At 39.5% G+C, this 22,284-nt stretch overlaps 1 protein-coding gene across 4 annotated transcripts in view; it reads right to left on the bottom strand.

The window, feature by feature from the left end:
- Nucleotides 1-21,121, bottom strand: part of iqsec1b (IQ motif and Sec7 domain ArfGEF 1b) — a 274,407-nt gene extending 253,286 nt beyond the window's left edge. For 2 of the 4 annotated variants that reach the window (XM_088082603.1, XM_088082638.1), the window contains exon 1: nucleotides 19,481-21,121. In XM_088082603.1, coding sequence (XP_087938729.1) covers nucleotides 19,481-19,761 — 281 coding nt within the window. In that variant the 5' untranslated portion in view covers nucleotides 19,762-21,121. The remainder of the gene's footprint in view (nucleotides 1-19,480) is intronic. The other 2 variants (XM_042498087.2, XM_088082615.1) reach the window with 2 other exon arrangements.
- Between the last annotated feature and the right edge of the window lie 1,163 nt (nucleotides 21,122-22,284).

Genomic DNA, 22,284 nt, shown 5'->3' with positions numbered 1-22,284 from the left:
CGTATGTCCTCCTTCTACTTTTAATGTGTCTTACATACTCAGTTAAGTGTTTCCCAGCTGCCTGTAAGACCTGTTTTGAGACCTCAAGTAATGCAAAAAAAACCATTTTTATTTATATGAAATAAAAATGTAAGATCTGCCTGTAAGAGATATATATATATATATATATACTTTATTTATATAGGAATTTTTAAAAACAGTTATTTTCAAAGTGTTTTGTAGGAACTCAGGGAACAATAAAATAAACATAAACAAACATGCCAAAAAGAGAAAGGAATAAAACGGTGTAACTAAGAGGCAAGAACAAAATGTGTATACAAAAGGTCACAAGCTTATAGCACTAATGGAATAAAAGTGATAGAGCTGGCAGACCTCAAACAGCAGTTAAAAAACTGAATTAATCAATTTAAGAAAATTAAAGAATAAAAGCAAATGAACACAATAAAACACACACACATATATATAAATATGTACGTGTATATATATATATATATATATATATATATATATATATATATATATATATATATATATATATATATATATATTTTCACACACACGTATGCTCTAATATATGGAGAGAGAGCTTATTCTGACTATGTCAACACACAGTAAATCGAGCAGTACTGTATTGATTGTGCTTACAGCTGCTGGAACTGTACTAGCAGCAGATGACAATGGCTTATCGCTGTGCCTCACACCTACACATCACAGACATCTACACATCAAACCGCATTCAGACAGAATGTCACCAAAAACATATGACTCAGACACAGCAAAAAGACATTTCAAGGCCAAATATCATGTCTTTGATCGTTCAGTGATAACATATCCCCTGTAGCAGAGCCGTGGAATAAAGTAACATGACTTGGATATACGGCTCTGAAAAAGCATTAAGAGACCACTTCAAATTTCTCTTAAATCAGCACTCAAATCAGCATTCCATTCCAACATGAGTATATCTCATTTATTTGACGTAATGAGGCTCTAATTAGGTGATCATCTGAACCAAACTTATTTAACAAGAAAAAGTATAAAAACTGCTGTGGTCATCACTACTCTGTTGCAACTGGTCCAGTTGCAACAGAGTAAAAGAAAAATGGACCGCACCAAAAGAGATAAAAAGAGAGGTCATGCAAAGATAGAAAAAAAGTCCTTCATCTGGGAAAAGCAAAGAAGAGTCAGACTGAAGTTTGGAAAAGGATTGGACTGTAGAGGACGTCCTTTCTGATGAGTCTAATTTTCAGCTCTGACCAATACATGGCCATCTAATGGTTAGATAGAGACCTGGAGAGGCCTGGGAGTCACTGTGTCTCACACTCACCATGACATTTGGATGATCAGTGATGATGTGCAGCTGCTTTAATAAGGGTGGAAGCAGGCAAATGTGTTTCTATAAGGGACACATGAATCAATCCACCTGAAAAGGCATCAAGGTCAAGTAAACATGCTTCCTTCTGCTCAGACAATGTTCCCTAACTTTCCTTTCAGCAGGAAAATGCTTGATGCCACACAAGGTGTCAAAGATAAAGGCCCACCAGATAAAGACAGTGTCATGGACAGTCCAATCTCCAGACCTGAGCCCCACTGAAAATCTCTGGAATGTGATCAAGAGGAAGGTGGATGTACACAAGCACAAATCTTTTTATCTTCTTATCTGCTGCTGACACCTGCAAACACCTAAACTTCAAGTCTTGACAGTCAAAAATAGTAATCCAATGTTGAAATCAGCATGATAAGAGCTAGTTAAATAAACAAGGTTCCATAAGGTTTAATTATGATGTGTTGGGCAGCTCAGTGAAATGATTATTAGACAAAGGTAAATAAAATGTCATCATGAAGTGTTCCATCAACACACACAATGTGCCATCAAGAAAATTTTGTTTTTGGTGAGAAACTTCAATAATATAGTTGTTTGGGTGAGAAATTAGTTTTCCCAGCAATATAAAATGGATAGTAAAGATGGAGTTACAAACTGTTAAACGTCCTGGGCTGTAATCACCTCATATTATTAAAACTACTTATGCTAAGATTTTTCAGAGTGAATAATTAAATCAGAATATGAAAATAATCTCAATAATGGTATCAATATCAATAAAAATTAACCCCTCACCCAATAAGTCACCCAGCACTAATGTAAAAGACTGGTGGGGGACATGCATGAAGCTGTGATCACAAATCAGATCCCACCTAATATTGATTTCTGAACTCTTTTTTTATTTAAAACATTAATATAAATAAAAAATTATATTAACTTCTTTTTTTCATTACTTGAGGTCTCAATGCTGTAATCACTCTTATTGACAAGATAGGAAAATTGTTGACAGAAGTTTATAAAATAAAACAGAAATGTATGATTGAAAGACTTACTTGTTAATAATGAAAGCAGATAAACTGATAATTTTGCAGTGGTCTCCTAGACTAAACTTCATAAAGTTAAAATTACTTGGATTTGATTCATAAATTCACTTAGACTAGGGCCTTTTGATTTTCAAATACTTGACACCTTTTTCCCAAACCAAAGTGAATACCTGCTGGTGACACTCCTGTCACTGGCACACCTGTGAATTTTTGCATAACTTGCATGTACACTGGCCCACGACTGCCTCACTGATAACTGACAAGGTGTTACATGAAGCTGCAACTTCAGTTTGTTCCACAGACATTAGGTCCACTATAGTATAATTGATGAATGGCAGTCAAGTTCGTACAAAAGATGCTCCAGATACTGCAGCTGGCAGCAAAATAGCTTCAGCTGAATGACAGATGGCCTCCATTTATAAACCGGGTAAGATCATGAAGAGAAATGTTTTCATCTGCTCTCAAATGGACAGTGCTATGGGGGAGCAGAGTTTGATCTCTTCAATCCAGGTGATTACCAATCCTGTTCTACACAATGTACACTAACGGCTAGCAATAAATAAGTGAGCAAGTGAACAGCTGTGCTAAATAAACTATAAAGGCAAAAAAGCTTTAAAGTGCAACATTTCAGACATTAAAATGGAACTAATATGCTAAAACAGGACACAAGCACATCATCACGCTGTGAGGCCATTTATACATGTTCTTGCTAAAACCTCTGGTTGCCCTGGAGACAGCATTTCAGAGTTGCCTAAAGACATGTTGTGGGTTTTTAGCATGGTTACAGATAGCACCCTGTAGTATGCCAAAAACACCAGGATGTTGCATCTGGTCGCATTTTGCAGAATGCAAGCCAACATGCTGTTCTGACTCCTTTGACCTACAATCCTCTGTGCAGTAGAAGATATGTCACATTGACTAATGACTGCAGATAGTTGACAGCTTGTTGACAGCTGATTGACAGCTCTCAGAAGCCACAATGGCAACGACAGTGCACTAAAGCGACTGATGACCAGTCAAATGGTAATAATAGGAAAATCATTTGTTTAACTGAACAAAAAAATCATAAAGAATACCATCAACAAAAAATGAAAAGAGTTAATGACAGAGAAATGCATATGTAGTATCACTGTTGTGAATATTAAATGTTAGAATCTGCAATGTATGCAGAATAACTTTAAAGTTAAACTTGCAAATATACAACATCTCCATGGTAACAGACAGATGAGCTAGAAGATCAAAGTTTATGGTCCACTGTTTTAAAGATCTAGTGTGTGCTAAGTGGGCAGACTGCATGCAACAATTCAGCTTTATCAGGAGAGCTGTAGTTTCCGCCCTTTCTCATTCTGTTGTTGTCAAAGGCTGCCACTGTTCCGTGGCTTTTGTTGTAAAAGCCAAATACCAAAGGCCGCCTTTTGCATCCACATGATATGCCGCTGGAGGGTGTGATGTTAAAATGCTGCTGGTAACAATGTAATATAAGGAGCACGAAAATCCCTGTAGGGCAGGTAGAAGGGGTGATGGATGTGTCCAAGAAACCACAGACTATCATGTGGGAGTTCGGTGTTTCCTTCCCGTCTAAATGTGATGGCTTTTTTTTTTTTAATGTCCAGGGTTGGTTTTGGTTGCCATGTGCTTGTGTTATGTAAACATAACCACGTGCAGCATCATCCCATCATGTGCTTGTGCTGACATCATGGTAGCGCCATCGCCGAATGTCAACAGCACATGCTGAAGGACCCTTATAGTGTAATATGTAGACGCGAAAGTCCACTGCAAAGCAGTAATATGTGACAATTTGGGATGAGAATGTGTTAACAGTTACAACTAAAAGTATACAATAATATATGCAATTCAGAATGCACTCTTGCCAAAGTATGTCAAATGCAGTATGCCAGAAATAGACGATGCTGTTATGTATTTGGTCCCATTTTGCACTATGTAAGCATGCTTTTCTTGCACTTCTGGCCCACAATCCCACAGAGGATGCATCACTTCCACATCCACTGAACCGCAGATGGATGAAAGCTGACTGACAGATGTCAGAGGCCATGATGAAGGACAGAAAAATGGATGCAGTTATTACCTTAAAAGGTAAAACTACACACACTGCAAAGTAACAGCATCAGCTTCATCACGTTAAGATTTAATTTGATCCAAATCACATACTTTCCTTTTTTTTACTTCAAAATTTGGAGCATGGTCTGCCACAGATATATGAATAAGAGGGTTGAACTTCAAACCACTTGATGTGATGTTCCTTATGGTAGGCATACATACATTGAGACTAAATCGAGAGAGATGGGGGGGTGCCTCCCCAGCTGTAGGAGATGTGCTTAACATGCAGTGGAGTGACTGTTCATGCACATGACCCTTAGCTTGTGATGACTGTTTTAATGTTGAAAAAATAATAATATGTGATATATTTCTTTTACAGTACAAATTTAGGTTTTTAATCAAGCTCAGGACCAAAACTGTGCAGCTTCATGTAGGGTCGGGCCTGAGCCTTTGGAGCCGAACTTTTGGGAGCTCTACTTTGCTCAAGACAGTGTAGTCTGCCTGCCCTCTATTTACAGCATTTGCAATGTGATGCATGCCAATGGAGACACAGTTTCACAATTGAATACAGTAATTTTAAATACATTTAAAATGTCATTGACGTCATTGTGTTTTGTAAGTATGGTTAATATATGCTGTTACTAATAGCTATTTACATTGGTTGCATGCTTACAGTTCCTCACATGGTTATAAACCCCAGTGCGCCTGGATAATGAATGAAAGGTAAAGCATTGACTGATTGGGTTATTAAATAAAAAGAAAAAAATATTCCCTAATAATATTTCCTCAGTGTGGTGGCAAATTTTCAACCATTACATATTCAAATGCCACATTGAGCTGTGAAGATACTGTACAGTTTTAGCAATCTTGCATGTTGCATTACCTCATACGTCATGTTTTAATCTCCCTGCACATCCAGAAGTCCTGCTCCAACACAAGAGCTCACACTGAATGCTATGCAAAGTCCTCAAAAATGTTCATCAATCATCATCATTAATCAGCCATAACTATAATCAATTCACTCTACATTTCCGAAGCAAAAACACCAAGTATTCTCCGGTTTCGGCTTCTCTTGACTCTGTCATGTAGTGACAGAAAGTAAATGGAACATCTTTGGGTTTTGGATGGGTGATTGTGAAATGAAATTATCAGCACTGACATCATCAGCATGTTTCACTGTTTTCTGACAGGTTATCAGTAGTGCGAATAATTAAGAAAATATTGGTAAAATCTATGAACAATGACAGACACACTGTGCAATTCAACTTTAAACAGAGAGCATGAAGAGGAGTCTGAGTTTCATCTCTATCTCAGCACAGAGTCAGTCAGGACTAAAGTCAGCCACATCATGTAAAATACTATTTAAATGACATTATAACAAGCTCACAACACTATAACAGATCGTTGATGACAGCCATGAGGGAAATATGCCGACTGGAGTGAAAAGTGTTTTTTGGTGCTAAAGTGCTGTCAAAGGCAGCAATACAACAATAAAAAGGATTACTGGAATGAGAGGTCTCTAGAGCTGGCTGAGGTGAGGCAGTGCAATACAACTGGAAAAAGCAGAGAAAAAAAATGGCAAAAAAAAGCTGCAGCTTTATCCTGCAGTCAGCAGGTTATTAACAGTTAACTCGGGTAATTAGGTAATTCTTTCAATCAAAAATCAGAGTCAGAGAACAAACAAACCATCCCGGGGGAGAAAAAGGTTCTTTTTTAAAAAAAAAAAGAACATCAAACTTCCATTTTTCCCATTCTAATCAGTTTATTTGTGAAACCAAGAAGAAATGTGTGCCAAATTTGAGGAAACTCCCTTAAGGCCATCTTCAGATATTGCTTTGACAGGAATAAGACAGATACAAGGTCACAGTGACCTTTAACCTTTTGATGCTTAAATATAATCAGGTCATACTTGAATCCAAGTGAATGTTTGTGTTTAATTTGAAAAGTCACGGAGGTGTTCTTGAGATTTTGTGTTTGCAAGAATGACACAGACAAGGTCACAGAGACCTTTACCTTTAACCTATGACCACCAAAATCCAATTAGTTCATCTAGGAGTCCAAGTGGACGTTTCGCACATGACATTCTTGAGAAATTGCATTCATGAGAATGGGACAGATGGATGGACAGACGGAACACAACCCAATAACATAATGTCTCCGGCCAAAGCTATAACCAGCACAGAGGCATAAAAATTAACTCTTTATGTTATTTTTGTTTAGGAAAAATGGAAAAGGTGGTCCATTTCATGTTTTGCAGCGTAATAATATAATGATATGAATACAGGACTTAAGAATGCCTGTGGTTGGATGATGTGTTGTAGGAAGGACTTTTTTTGGAAGGCTTGATGTTGTCTTTATGTAAACTCAAACAAACTCTGACCACTGCAGCTGGGCACAATAAATAAACTGCTAACTGCTAACAACTATTCATCATCACACATGACAAACCCTGTTGTTCTGTGTATGTCACATGGTCTACCATACAATAAAATACTGACATTTCAAAATACAGTATATACAGGAAAGAGAAATGGAAGTAAATGCTGACTCATAGCATGTGGAGGTTCAACACTTGCTACAAGAACTTGTGACATAACGCAGCTTAGTTATTATCATTAAAGAATAAAATACATTTTTAATTGGAAATTATATCAGATTGACATTTAAACCCACAATGAAGGCATTTTAAGTGGCAAAACTATTTTCTGTTTGAAGATTAATCAACTTTTAAACCTCATATCATGATCTCACAGCTAGGGGCAAATCCAAAGCAGTATCACAAAAAACGTTTGATACATTTGAGAGTGTGATAAACTCAAAGGAGATGCATAAACAAGAACAGGAATTTGATTCATCTTCAAATGCATGATGATTCAAAGCAGCTACAGAGTTTGTGTTGTTTATGTCATCACTTTGGATTTGGCAATACACCACTTCTTATTTGAATCTGCTTTCCAGTGCCTAACCACCAGCTTCACCCTCTGATGTGCAGTTTTAAGTGACTTTCTAACAACCACATAAGATATTTAAAATACAAGAGCTGCAAGCAACATACAGTAGAACATACAACAGAATGTTGCATCGTGGGAATAATCACTGACAGAATCATATATCATAGCAGTAGCCTCTTTGAATATTTTATTTTAATCTGTATTTTAAAAGTTGACTAATTCTTTTCACATTCTGTGTTCACATGGCAGCCTGTGAAGGTCCCCTCAGGCTTCCGATCCTACTGCGCTCTCTGTGTGAAATGGACTTCTGCTTTGGCTCTAAATGCATCACAAACAGAACATATTCCAAAGCTTGCCCACAGCAACTGTGCCATATGTGCTGACTCATGAAGTCCAAACTTTGTCATACGACCGACCATTTTTCATATACCCTCTAGCACCATTCACTTTTTGACTCTTGATTCAGTGAGCAGCTCTTTCCTGCACAAACACAAACGAAAATTTAGATTGAATTCTTTCAAAAACACAGGTAAAACATAATGAGCAACCTGGCACGAAATGTTCTGCAAAATTACACACTGCAAAACTGCAAAATTACACACATACACACACACTAATTACACACACACATATATATGTATGTATATTAGGGATCGACCAATTATCGGCTTGGCCGATAATATCGTCCGATATTCGGCATTTTTGCGATCATCGGCATCGGCCGTTTTTTTCACCGATAACCGATAAAATTAATTAATGTATTTTAAAATGCGCTCCTTCGGCTCTGATGCAGCCGTCTCTGTCTGAAGTCACCACTCTCTTGGTTGTGTAACAATGTCCCGCCCACATCCCTCACTGATTGGCTACTTGGAACAAGTGAGCCGGTGACAGCCAATCAATCAACACTGAAGCCTCTACATGCAGTGCCACAGACACAGAGGAGAAACAGAGGACTGCTCCGGTGGCTGATCCAGCAGAAAAGGTAAGGCAGTGTCAGTCGAAGTTTCAAAGCCCTTTAGGATGATTTTAAAAATACCACAACCTTGATCAATATTAGTGATAACATGCAGGCCCAGAGTCGACATTTCACCAACCTACTTGTCTAGTCACATCAAGCATACGACTTTGCAAGATAGGACTAGCATCACTCACGACAAAAAAAAAAAAAAGATGTGAGTGAAGATGACCTGAAGTCCCTTGCTTAATTAAATAAAAATATGACACAGGTAGGCTGTAGGAAGTATAAGGGAGGAAAACCTGCAGTTTGGCTGTTGAGATTAAACTTTTCACAACTTCAACATGGGGTAGGCTATTTAATGATGGCTCACCGCTACATTATAATTGACACGACCAGCCGCTTTAGAGCTGGGGCCAGACGCACAATAATAATAGGAGACACTTACGGTTATCATTACTTTGTGGGAATAATTAATCTCCTAATGTGTCTCAGCCCGTGGGGCGGCTCCTGGTTTGTCAATAAACAACACCCGAGGCGATTATAGCCTATAAGTTTAACACCACACGGTAACGTGTCCTTGTTTGTTTATAGTCGCCTCTCCCTCAGCGCTCATGCTGTCACTACACAATGATCACACAGAATAGATGTTAAATATTCGTCTTTTTGCCGGTCACTCGTAAAGTCCAGGGAAATGATGGGCCATTTCAATGAGTCAAGCAGAGAGCACACGTCGAGTTTGTACATTTAATGTTCTGAGATTCTGAATATGAATTCATTTCTCTAAATAAATAAATATAATAATAAATAAGGAACTATAAGTGAAAAACTCTGGTGAGCACTGAAAGTTGTGTCTTTATTTACTCATGCTGTTTTATGTAAAATTTTAATCTGAAAAGTAACTATTATATCTATAAAATGAATGTAGTGATCCAAGGTTCTGGCCGCCCTCTTTATTTTTTGGTCTTAATCAGGCTGGATCAGATGTATCCTACCTGAGAGGGGGAGCACATAAGACATCATTAATTAAATGTTATTAATGTAGGCTATCATTAAGAATATTATGTAGTGTAGTGGAAGTTTAACAAACAGTTTTGCTCTAATAAATGAATATATATTTTCTCTTTTTTAATTCTCACTCTTTTTTTTGTCTCTCTTTCTCTAAATCCTCATTATAGATGGATGGATCAAAGAAGCAGGTGAAAAGTACAGTATGGCAGTATTTCACACAGCCAACCCCAGCTACTAGAAGGCCCCTGCACTTTTTGTTTTAATAGGCATTTCAATTAAGATTATGTGTTCATGTTATTATGTTAATTATGTGTTCATGTTATTTTACAAAAAGTTAAGGCCATTTTTTTCAGTGTAAACAAACAGTATAATGTATTCATTCTAATCCCAGGTGTGTTTCTGTAAATTTTGACACCAAAATTTTCATTTTTACTGCAAATAAATATCGGTTATACATATCGGCTATCGGTTTCGCTTGGTTATTAATAATCGGTATCGGTATCGGCCCTGAAAAATCCGGTCGATCCCTAATGTATAATGTATATAAACTTGACAAGAAAATGCTCTGGAAAGTAGCTGGGGAGGATCATCAGATATGATCAAAAAGTTGCCAGATCTTAATTATGTATTTAATTTTTTGGTGCTTTTTTGGGGTTATTTTCTTGTTTCGGTTTTGTTGTTTGTTTGTTTGTTTTTTACTTTTGAAGTAATTTTCTTATAACTTTTTACTGATTTCTTACAATTTTTTGGTCATTTGTGGTTAAGATGTTTTTTGTCCTCAGCCCAGGTTTTTCAAAGAAATCAAGCCACTTTACTCAGGTTTCAAAGGGTCAACTGATGAAAGTTTGAGTCCAGTAATAAATAAATACTATATATGCTCAGTAAAGCTCACTGCTCGTTTGATGTTCTGCAGGGTATCACAGGAAAAAGGTGGTCTGAAACACTCACAGGGTCAAATTAGGGTTGACAAAAAAAGTAAAAAGGCTAAAAAAACATACATTGCTAAAAGGTAAAGCTGCCTTGTCCTATCAGCCACAGAGCACATCCATTGGAGCAGTTTTTGGTGCGTATCAATGATTTCCTAAACCAGAGGGTCATGCAGAATCAAAGCAGGAAGCAGTCCAGTAGGGCTGAAACGATTCCTCGAATAATTCGAGTAACTCGATTACAAAAAATGATCGAGGAATTTTCTCTGCCTCGAGGAATCGTTTAATTTTGCCAGCTCAAAGCATGGTATTTCGCCCCGACTACTTTTAATGCGGCACAACGCGCTGACGTCACGCACGTAAAGGAATAAAAAAGAGGCGGCGGATATGTTTGGTTTTAACCACTGATGTACAGGTAACGACGAAGAAGGCGACGAAAGCGAAAGGCACAAAGAAAAGGCAGAAAATGTTAAAAGTGTGGGAGCATTTCAAGCTGGACACCAAGGCGAACACTGCTGCGTGTATTCACTGTAAGACAGCGCTTGCGTACCACAACAGTACGTCTTCAATGCTGCAGCATCTCCACCGAAGGCCCCCTGTTTACTCCGAGAGCGGAGGACCGTCACCGGAGACAAGGCAAAATGAAGTTAACGTAGCGCTAATTAATGAGATTAACGTTACTGTACCTTGCTAACATAACGTTAGCCCTGCGGAGGGCCAGGTTTCTATTAATTATGACTACTGTCGATGCGTGGCTAACGTGCCTTTCATACAGGCTTTATTTAATCTGTAAAAACACAGCGCTGCAGAGTGATGAGGGTGGAAAATAAAAACATAATAAAGCTAACTGGGTAGTTAAAAAAGGAAACCAATGGTTCATTGTTAGGTGAAATGTCTTATTGTCCCATGTATATTTATAATTGCTCTTTAACTAAACAAAAATATGTTTTATCCGATTACTCGATTAATCGATGGAATTTTCAGTAGAATACTCGATTACTAAAATATTCGATAGCTGCAGCCCTACAGTCTAGTGAAATGTGATCCCATCAGCTTTTTTAATGTGTCATCTGTGATTTAGTCCTTTTTGCAGCTTCTAACATTGTTGGCTACTGCTTTATAAATGTCCATGTTTCTGGATGGTTCTGATAATCCATGGTGTGTGGCTACAGAATGATTAAATCACAAATCCCAACCCCAATAGGACTTATGTTGTTTTGCTTAATGTCATTCACTCATATTTGTGTGACCAAAACACACTGTAGGAATTGTTTAGGGTATTTGTCCATCTTCCAGTGAGAGTCTCTCTTGATGAGTTATTTAATAATAGCAGGTTTGTACTTTGAGTCCCTTGTGCTATGGAGGTTTAGTGTTTCCAGTGTTCACCAGTATGATTCTCTGACACATTTATTTTCTTCAAGTGAGGAAATACAATCCGGTCAAAATTAATATACGTATATATTTTTAAATGCTTGAAGATATATTCATTACTAAAAGTGTATTTCATTGAACTGACACATTAAAAATGCTCGGCCCAGTGAATTATATGATTTTTTTAAATCAACAGCTGCTGTTAGAGGCTGAAAACATCCTCTCAATTTATGGTTATAGTTCACTAATATATAAAAACTTGTCATGTTATGAATAGTGGTTAAAGCAGCCACAGCTCAGCCCTCAGCACAAAGTGTTGATTCTCCACTGACCAATCAACAGGCTGCAGTGTTTCTAGCTCCACCGTGTGCTCGGTAGCACAAGCAGAGGGGTGACCTAAAATGGGAGTGGTAGGGAACAGTTCCATTGATACCATCAATAACTTCTTGTAATGCAAATGAAAAAATCTGTAACAATATGAAGTAAACTGAACCGCACCGCACTGCTTGTTGGAAACAGGAATATATAGTCTGCTGTTTACAGTGTGGAGATAAAAAGGTACATACAGGTACCCACAGGAGGAGGTGGGGGGAGTCAAACAGGGGTCCCAAATCCAAACCTTTGCCCTAGGCCCAATAAGCCAGCCAAGCCAACAAACATACAATGGTGCAATTTGATTTCCTTCACCCCAGTCTTCTTATAACACATTGGCTGATTTGCATTATAACATTCAACTCAGCAATCCTGAACAGCAACAAAGCAAATGTTTCCAAACCAAGCTGCCAACAGAATATTTCATCTTCCACGGTTACATGCCATATGCCATATATCTACACACACACATACACAGTCTGACCTTGATAAGAGCTATGTCAGTTTGTGTGAGTTGTGAACTTTAACAGCCAAATAAAGCACAGAGTAAACACAGAATAGCAGCCTACCACAGTGGATTAGCTCATAAAGCACAGTGCTCTGTGAGCAACATGCTCTCACTCCGCCGCCTTCTCTCACTCACTTCACTGATTACCTGGAGTAACAGGGTGACCTGTCTTGCTGGGTGGTGACAGACTAACATTTTAATGTGTGTGTATGTCTGTGTGTGTCAGAGGGCCTGATATGAACGGAGCTCCCCCACCGGCCCTGCAGTCAAGGCCAGGACTGTGTGCTGACAGCGGTGAACACAAAAAGAACAGCTGACGTGGCCCAACTGTTGACAGAACACAGGGGACAGGACTCCCTCTCAGCTGTGTGTGTGTGTGTGTGTGTGTGTGTGTGTGTGTGTGTGTGTGTGTGTGTGTGTGTGTGTGTGTGTGTGTGTGTGTGTGTGTGTGTGTGTGTGGAGAAAGTGCCTTCAGCTAAAATGATTTGCTTGATCTTTAACCACAGAGATGAACCATGTCAGGGAAATTCAAACACAGATCTGTGTACTTTGCCTCTCAGGCGTTTAAGGGTCGCAGTAGGACAGAAAATCCAGAGAGACGAGCTCCCAGCCTCTGCTCCGCACTGATAACTATTTATAGCCCTGGACAAATGATGAGTGAGCAAATATGATAATGATGTCATAGGGTAAAAAGGACTTACAGTATTGCACCTGGCACAAATAAATAGAGGCAGGTAAGCGCTGTGGATGCAGCTTTGCTGAGCAAAAATACATTTTGTGAAGGCAGTGTCTTCAGCAGCAACTCCAGCGTCACTGGTGTCGTCACTACTTGTGTTTGGATCATCAAAGTAACTGTAGAGCTAATCGTTTACTGAAATGATGTAATTTCATACTCAGAGAGGCAGACAGACAGGAAGAAGATGGAGGGAGTGAAGGGAGCTATGGCTCAGGCAGTGCATGGAAAAGTCAAGTCAAGTCATGAAACATATTATGGGAAGAATATTGAAAATATGAACTTATTGGACAGTAGAAAAACAATGTCAGGCAGTTGAAAAGTTAAACAAACTAAATGTATAGTAATAAAAATGGTCTTTTCCACTAAAATCAATACAGAGCAAAATGAAAGACAGCGCAGGACTCCTTGCTCGCTCACCAACTGGTGGCCTGCTCAGCAGCTGAGTGCTTAGTATTGCTGCTGGTGGCCACCATCATTGATTTTTCATTGTTTGTATTGACTTCGATAGAAAGACCTATTTCTGTCTGAATAAATCATGTTTTGTGTTACTTTTCAGCCACCTGAAGTCATTTTGTCACAGTTCATAGATTTCCATACAGTCCAGTAAGTTTGTAGACTTGGCAGTCTTCTCATCACAAAGTTGTGACCGAATGTGGGTGATAACTTTACAGGACCCAGATATGCAGTATTTAGTCCTGGATCAGGACACACAGAGATGTGTGATTAAAGCTGCATGTGTTTAGTCAATAAAATATCAGAAAATACTGAAAAATGCTCATCAAAAATCTCCATAGCCCCAAATAATGTTTGAAGTTAATAATAACATCTAACCACATCATTAAAACCCCAAGACCTTCAAGGGACATCAACATAAAACTGAGAAAAGACACAGATCATCTGATTAACCCTTTGAAACCTGGGCAAATTGGCTTGATTTTTTCTAAACAAAAAAAAAAGGCAATGAGCAACCAAATAAGAAATGACCCAAAAATAAGCAAAAAAGGTACAAGAAAAAAGAGTACAGGAAAATACAAACAATAAGAAAAAGAAAGTAAAAAAAAAACAAAAAAGTTAAAGTGCTTTATATTCTATTTTTTTCTACAACATTCTATATAGGTATGTAATATAATTTTAAATATGTGATTATGATAATTATATAGTTTTTCCCCACCTTATTTCTTTTTTCCTTTGACATTTTTCCCTGGCTTATTTGCTTAACATAATGTGCTAAATCTACTAATTTCTTGCAATGTGTGGAACAATTTTTGTCAGGTTGCTCATTGCCTTTTCTCCGTGTTTTTGAAAGAAATTGCACCAATTTTCTCAAGGGTTCAAAGTTTGTGTATAAGGCACCTGAAAGCAGCACAAGGAAGGTGATGTCACTCAAAGAAGCTATAACCAGAGAATGTCTGTCAGTTCCTTCTGGACCTGTATCAGGGCTGATCAATACACTGTGATACACACACTGCAGTTTTACCCAGATACTTCTACATGGTGTGATGGCAGCTTCACTTTAACACAAAACAAATTCACAGTGTCTCAAACCAGCAATACCCATCCATAAACCCATAACTGCTGATCCAGTCTGGGGCGGCAGGTAGGCTGGAGCCTATGCCCACTGACACTGGGTGAAGGTGGGGTGAGCCCAGGACAGGTCATCACAGCAAAGACGAGCAATATGTTTATCAGAACCCAACAAAGGACTGAACGAGAGGATCCTGCTGTGTTGGTCTGTTGTCGGCTCAACACACACAGACTGTGGAAGCGCTTTGTCCCGCAGGCCTTACAGCTGTTCAACTCCTCCTGCAATGGGGGGAGAAACTGACTGAATGCTCACCTCTTTCTGTTATCAGCCTGCTGGACTGTCACTCACTCACTGGCTAATTAGCATTTTGCACAACTAGCATTTCCGTTTGTTTGTTCATAAATGTACCTTGTATTTGTATACATTCCACAATAATTATTAAACCTGCAAAGTTTCCATTTTTAATTAGGCCATGTAAGACTATATTTCATTATATATTATATTTCATTTTATATTTACCCATAATAAGCATTATTGTTGTACTGTTTTGGCTTTGTAATTACTTTTTTTTTTAACCACATTACATTCTCACCTCTTCCATTAGCACATACTCTTCTTCAGTGACAGAATATCATTTCATTGCTGTGTTTTCTAATGTGTTGGAGTCACAGGGTAACTAACGATACAATACTATGACAACACTTGGCCTACAATAACAATGCGATCAAGATATTGCAGTCCTAAGATACTCATTCTATTAGACAATAGACAATTCGTCTATGATACATCACAAGAGAAGAAAAAATACCCCTCAAAAGACAAAAAGCAGTAATTCTGTATTTATTTACTGTATTGAAGTATTGGTTTTACAGAACTGGAGAACTAAGATGAAACAACAAGGTGCACAGTGTGAGCATAGTGACTCTTACAGGCACTGACTGCCGCTTGTCCATGACGTGTGGCATCATTCCTATGTCAGAATCATAAACTGGCAAAAGGCCAAACTCCCAAGAAGCACGGCAGTTGTGGAGTTGCCATGATGCTGCTGCAGAACTGCCTGCCGCTCTAACTGCTGTATTTCCACAATTAAAAACAAATACTGCACTTAAGTATGGAGCCCTACAAGGTACTATATTGTCAACAACACGGTCTGCAAACATTTCACAATAAAAATCCTTGTGTTATTAACTAATGGGATTCTGTTGACAGAGACATTGTCAAAGGGCTTTTATTTTTAAACAAAACAGGAGAGAACAGAAACTATAGTGAAAGCAATTAAGTAAGTATGACCATTAAAACTCTATGTTCACTTTCTGTTTATGCTGAAAACCGCTGTGTGGTTAAATTGGGGAGTCTCCTTTCCCCAGATGTGCTGCAGCTGAGCAGCTCTGTTCATGCAGTGTGGCTGCTCTAATCGGGAAACAGGGGCGCCTAAATAAAAAACAACAGTTTCTGCGACGCATACTCACTGCCCTTGTGGGCAGTGTGGCCCAGGCAGACTTGGGCTGTGTCCAGAAGGGCGTACTGCATACTACAGTTGCAGTCAGTACGCAGTATCCACTACATACTACATACTGCATTCTACAGCAGTATGCAGTATGGATGTTCAGTTCGATCAATTCTGCAGTAGGCTGCGCCAGGCATGGCTGGCTTCCGGTTTTTGAAAGCAGAAGCAAACAATAGCAAAACCGCTACCATAAAGAATCCATTTACGGTTTGAAATAGAGTAAACAAGTGATATGTATAGATGATGGTGATGAAGACTTACCTGTGAAATGAATAACTTTGTAATGACTGGAAGTGACCTGATGTGCCGCTGTTACGTTTGCATTATTGCCGCATTCCTGTCCCTTTTAAACTTTCTGACTGTATGCTGTTCATGTGAAAGCCTAGGCTCGTTTGCCGGTGACAATTCTTTTCTTGAAGTGGCCTCTAGCTTAGCTCTCTTAGTGAGAGCGCACGCCCTCCATGTGAATAGCTATTTTAGCAGTGGCCCGGGTTTCAATTACGGCTTGCAGTCATTAGCAGTGTGTCATTCCTGTTTTCGTTCCCCCTTTTCTGTCACTCTCTAACTGCACTATAATGAAGGCATGACAAGTCAAAGAAATAATATTTAGAAAATAAAGAAAAAATCGCTCATGTCTCCTGTATAATTGTACTCCTATTAGCATACATTGGTATGTAGTTTACCTGATAACAGTCATGTAAATGACCATAAAAGATAAAAATATGTTTTTGACAAGGCCTAATTAATAAAGTGTAACACTAGAGCAAGCCAAGGACCCCATCCAGTTGGGCGTTAGGTCTGCCCAGCTGTGTGATGGCTGGGCTCGAGCCACTGGTGCAAGTTCTCAGGAAGTGCACCACCCTCTGAAGCAAAATTTACATAGTGGCCAAAAGTGGAACTACAGTGTCACGTGATGCACACTGGCCCAGAAAGACTTAACATTGGGAAAGAGACCTCCTTAAATCACTGGATAATTTTTTTGAGACATGTTGACTTTTCAGAGCGCATTTTTTTATAGCAATTATTTAAAAAATTAAGTCCTAAAAACGTAAAATGCGCTATTTTCCGAATCAAGATTTGGAATTCGGTCTTTCTCCAGACATAAAATGAATGCGCATCGGACCCGCGGGACTCTACCGTGAGAGCGCGCATGTAACTCTAAGAGTTTCTGACACAACACAGGCTTCGTACCGGCCCTAGTAATGGATATTTTTGCTTTTACCAGTTTACAACACATCCATACGCTGTTGGCTGTAAAGCCTGTACTATGGTCGTCTTACCGTGTCTGTATCAGAGACTGTATATATAGTCTACGGTCTGTATTCAAACTACCGGTTATTAGTGAGCAGTGAGAGCACTCGTGACAGTTACTGAAAGGCACTGAACATAGTATTTTTAAAAGTTGAGCTGTGTAATAAAACATGGGGCAATATTACAAGCACCACCTTTTATTACCTTTTTATGAGCACGACACGTTCCGATTCTGTTAATTTGATTTTTCCGGTCGTGATTACGATATGATTCCCTGATGAGTTGTATGTATATTTATGTGTGTAGAGAGAGAGAGAGAGATAAATATACCATCATTTGATAATCACGTAAACATTAAAACCGACAGTGCTGTCGTTATACCGCCGATTAGCTGATGTTGCTAATAAGCTAAGCTACTACAAGAGGAATGCTCGTGCACTAGCGCTGTTCGCTTCGAGCACATCTGTGTGAGCGAGCCAGTGAGTCGAAGTAAATGCTCGGGTACACTCGGCCGCGTTCGGCTGCCATTAATCACTTCCACGCATGCTCTATGGGCCAGTAGATACGGGTATTTTATACTTGTCTAAACCCGGAAAAAGAGTTTTCTCTGCTTCATGCGCCAATGAGCAGCTCTCATAGAAATGAATGAGGACCTGCCAACAGGGCTGTATCCAGACTTCCTTATAATACATCCATGCACTGGTGACACAACAGAAACAGTTGTGCTGTCTGCGCAATGCATTGTGGGAAACAGTAGGCGAGGCAGAATCGTCTGATGCATACTGAGGATTTTACCCTCATCCATTTGATAAGCGCCACCAAGCAGAAATACGAAGAGATGACTGATTATTGAAAATATTGAAAGGCTATATGTGGGGGTTGTTTAGAGTGCCTGTGTGTATGTTTTAATGAAAATAGTGATATTTGGCACCAGTTTATTGATAACGTGTAACAAGAGGAAGTCTCACAATACATCGCAACATTGATTTTTGTCTCACTCTGCCTTCCATTACTTTCTGTGTGTCTGTTTGTAGTATATGCAACATCTACCTGTCTATCTATCTGTGCCAGTGGTGACCTGAGAATGTGTAAAGCTGCTTTAAAGCATTCTGCCTCCTCACAAGGAAAACATTACAGTCCCACAGTGAGGAATCCAAATGATTGAATAGCTTCAGAATGATCCATATACATGCAGTAAACCATAACTACATTTTCTTACTAAAATGACAAGAGCCTGCACGAATACTTCCATTTATGAGATAATGAACCCAAAATGGAACATTTGTGAATCAGTTGTGATAGCACCGGGCATCTCGCCAAAGCAACTGACGTTTCAAATTCAGGGGTCGTGCACGAGGAAATTAAGTCAGTAAACTCTGCTTTACACATTAATTTTACATCACAGCATTATGTCTCCCAGAAATATCTTTTTGCTGTCGCCTCAGCAACCAGCAAGACCAAAGATGCCTTAATTTGTTATTTTTCTGTCGCCACAGCGGTGATATCCTCTTGAAAATACAGTCACACCCACTGCTCTGGACTTGTGCTGATGCTATATAATACACTTCATAAAAGAGCAGATTGGTGGTTTTACATAGACTCCAGAGTGCTACTAACGGGATCCATATTACGCAACACGCGCGCCAAACGTGCAAAGCCTGTGTGTGCCTGAAATAATACTCAATATGCAGACATGACACGAATAATTAAAGAAAATGTCTCCATGACAAAGTGGGGGAGAAGTGTGCTTTTGATTTGGTCGCGTGGTTCCAGCTGAGAGAGATCACACACACATGCATACACACAAACCTATCCAGCCCTGGACTAAACATTAAGGTGACACAAAGTGGGACCATCAACTTTGACAGGGCCCTGCTCACTCTCTCTCACTCACAAACTCTCACACACATACACACACGCACACCATGTGGCACAAATAAACACTTACTTTTCTTGCATGACATTCTCCTTGATGGCTACCAGGGCGGAATGTGTGCCCTGCTGGAGTCTGCAGGTGGCCAGGTGCCGCTGGTGCTGGTCTTTCAGACACACGTTTTCCTTGCACAGATCCGTCACCTGGAGCTCCAGCTCTTCGATCCGGACCCTCTGCTTCTCCAGCAGCCCCTGCTGGGTCTCGATGATTTTATTCAGCTCTTGAAGATACTCCGCCGCCTTGCTGGGGTTCTCTGTCGGGTTCTCCATTTCATAAAAGCCCCGTTGCCCGTCCATCGAGGCGATATCCACACAACCAGAAAAGCAACCCAGTCCGTCGCGCACACACGCTCAGCAGTAGTGAAACTGCGCGCGGTCACATCCACAGACCCTCCTCCGCTCCGACATGACTGATCTGCGTGCAGCAGTGGCAGCTTTACTGGGTAGTTGGCGGGTTTTAATGCGCTGCTGTCCTCCCGCCTCCACGAGTTCTGCGCCGCTACAACCGAACTAACCTCCAGTCCTCTGCTCCGTAAATGGAAAGCGTTTAACTCTTTCAGGGCTGGAGGGTCTCTCTCTGACACACACTATCACACGCACGCGCGCACGTGTATACGTGTGTGTGTGTCTGTCTGTGTGTATGAGTGCGTGTGTTGTGGAAAATACACACACCGACTCAACAGGTAGATGGAATGCGCCAATCACAGGTGCACACTCACCTCCATTGCCATGCCGCTTTCAGCTGTGTGTGTTCCTAACCTCCTGGCCTGCCCGACCAACCTGCACACAGATACCATGCAGAGATGGGTCATACCAAAAAGAGTTCTACTTTTAAAACTTCAAACTATATCGGGTGAAGTCATTCTGAAAACCTAAACGATTCTTTATAGTTTGATGAAGCTGTGAACAGCCCATCAAGCATGGCTGGGTTTAACCCTTTTTAAGACATTCCTGTGCTGCACTCAGATGCCTTTCACCAGTATTTCAACCTCTGAACCTTGAGCACATTGGTTTGATTTCTTTCAAAATCGTGGGGAGAAAGACAATAATATCCAGAGAACCTTCTTCATAGTTATCCTAATTGTACCCTTAAAATTATTTTACAGACTTATAATATTATGCAGTTTTTCATGCCATTTTCTTGTTGTTGTTTTTCCTACTTTCCTTTTTTTTTGTCGTTGTGTTTTTGTAGTTGTTTTTTCTTGTTTTTTTATTTTGCTAATTTTCAGGTAATTTTCTTTAAAAAAAAAAAAGTCTTGCAAATTGATTGGTCATTTCATGATATTTTGGTTGTGCCTTCTTCCAGTGTTTGCATATAATGCCATTTTGTCCAGGTTTCAAAGGGTTACCATATTTTTAACTGCTTTTTAACACAAGTCAATAAATGTTTTATGTGAGCAGTTGTGAAGTATTCTGTTTCTACTCAATTCTCATACTAATTACTAACAACTACTAGCACTTTTAACATCACAATTTATGGCTAATCTAGAGAGTAAACAAGGGTTTTGAGGCACACATTTGATTGTTAAAATGATTAAGACATGTACTTTGGTGTAAATAAGGTGCCAGAGTGCATAAAAAAGCATTAAAATAGAGCTGGTTTGCAAAAAAGAAAAAATAATTCATTGGGGAGGATCCCCCCCAGTGATCCAGGGGGATTTTCCCCCGCAACACACTTGTTCTACCCTTTAGCTTGACATAAAAACATAAAGAAGCAGGCCTGCTGTTGCGCACACTCAGCTGCCTGTTGCTGTTGGAAACAAGGTTGATCAGAGCAGAGAGACTGGGTCTGCACCATGAGCACGCCGGCGTAAGCCTGCGGTGCACAGAGTGGGCGGAGTCAGCCACTATTTGATAGTTATCTCAGCCGGCAGACAGGCTGAATCCACTGCTAAATTTCAGTGACCAGAGCCCGCTTACGTCGACCACATGGCCCATACAAACACTATCAAGTCAAGGGACAATTGATGATGTCATTCAGGCTGACATTAAATCACATAGTGAACATCACTGTTGTTGCAGGCAATTGTCATCCAGGAAAGCTGCCATGGCTTTTGCCCTGCAGGCCGACACCACTGTTTGTTTTGTCAGCTGACAGTTCCATGGTTGTTGCTGCTGGCTGGCAGATTACACTCCATTTTCAGCCCTCACCTTTTCCTGTTAAGTGGTGCGCTGTGCACTGAAATGGAGCAGAACCACTGACAGTTAAGGTGAAAGCTGTAAAACCAAAACAATGATCAGATCTATGGAGCTGAGTGACCCCGTCCACATTACATACTCATTTGACCCATTAACATAAGAATATTGATTAGTGCAGCTGTAATAGTGACTGATGTAATGAAGGTTAAGGGCTTTGACTAAATTAAGACACAGGGAGCCTGTTTCCAACACAAGAACTCAAAATCACATCGTAAAGCAGAATCCAGCCTCCAAACTGTATCCTGGCATTAGATATTGTCTTAAGGAGTGCACATTCCCATATTTACCAACAAAAGTCCCCGGGCAATGTTACTTACTGTACTTTCATACATCCTATCATGGCTCGAATGTAGTTTGTTTGTTTTATTAAGCATAGCTTTTGCATTGCAGCAGCCATTTTTCTTGGGGTCCACATAGTTACATGGTGACAAAACAAAAATACACATTCTTAAAACACAACACAATACACTAACATAACATATCAAAATATTCATCAAAATACACAGAAATAGGACAATAACAGTTGACATAGTTAACATAACACAAAGAAAATAGACCATCTCAGACTGAATCCATCATGCTCTCACAGATAAATATAATTTCACATACAATAGAATGTAC

Source organism: Plectropomus leopardus, chromosome 2 (genome assembly GCF_026936395.1).
Source record: "Plectropomus leopardus strain MGB_pleo_1.0 chromosome 2, ASM2693639v1, whole genome shotgun sequence".
Taxonomy (NCBI): Eukaryota; Metazoa; Chordata; class Actinopteri; order Perciformes; family Serranidae; genus Plectropomus; species Plectropomus leopardus.
The sequence above is the reverse complement of the archived record's forward strand: the minus strand, read 5'-3'. Positions and strand labels throughout refer to the sequence as shown.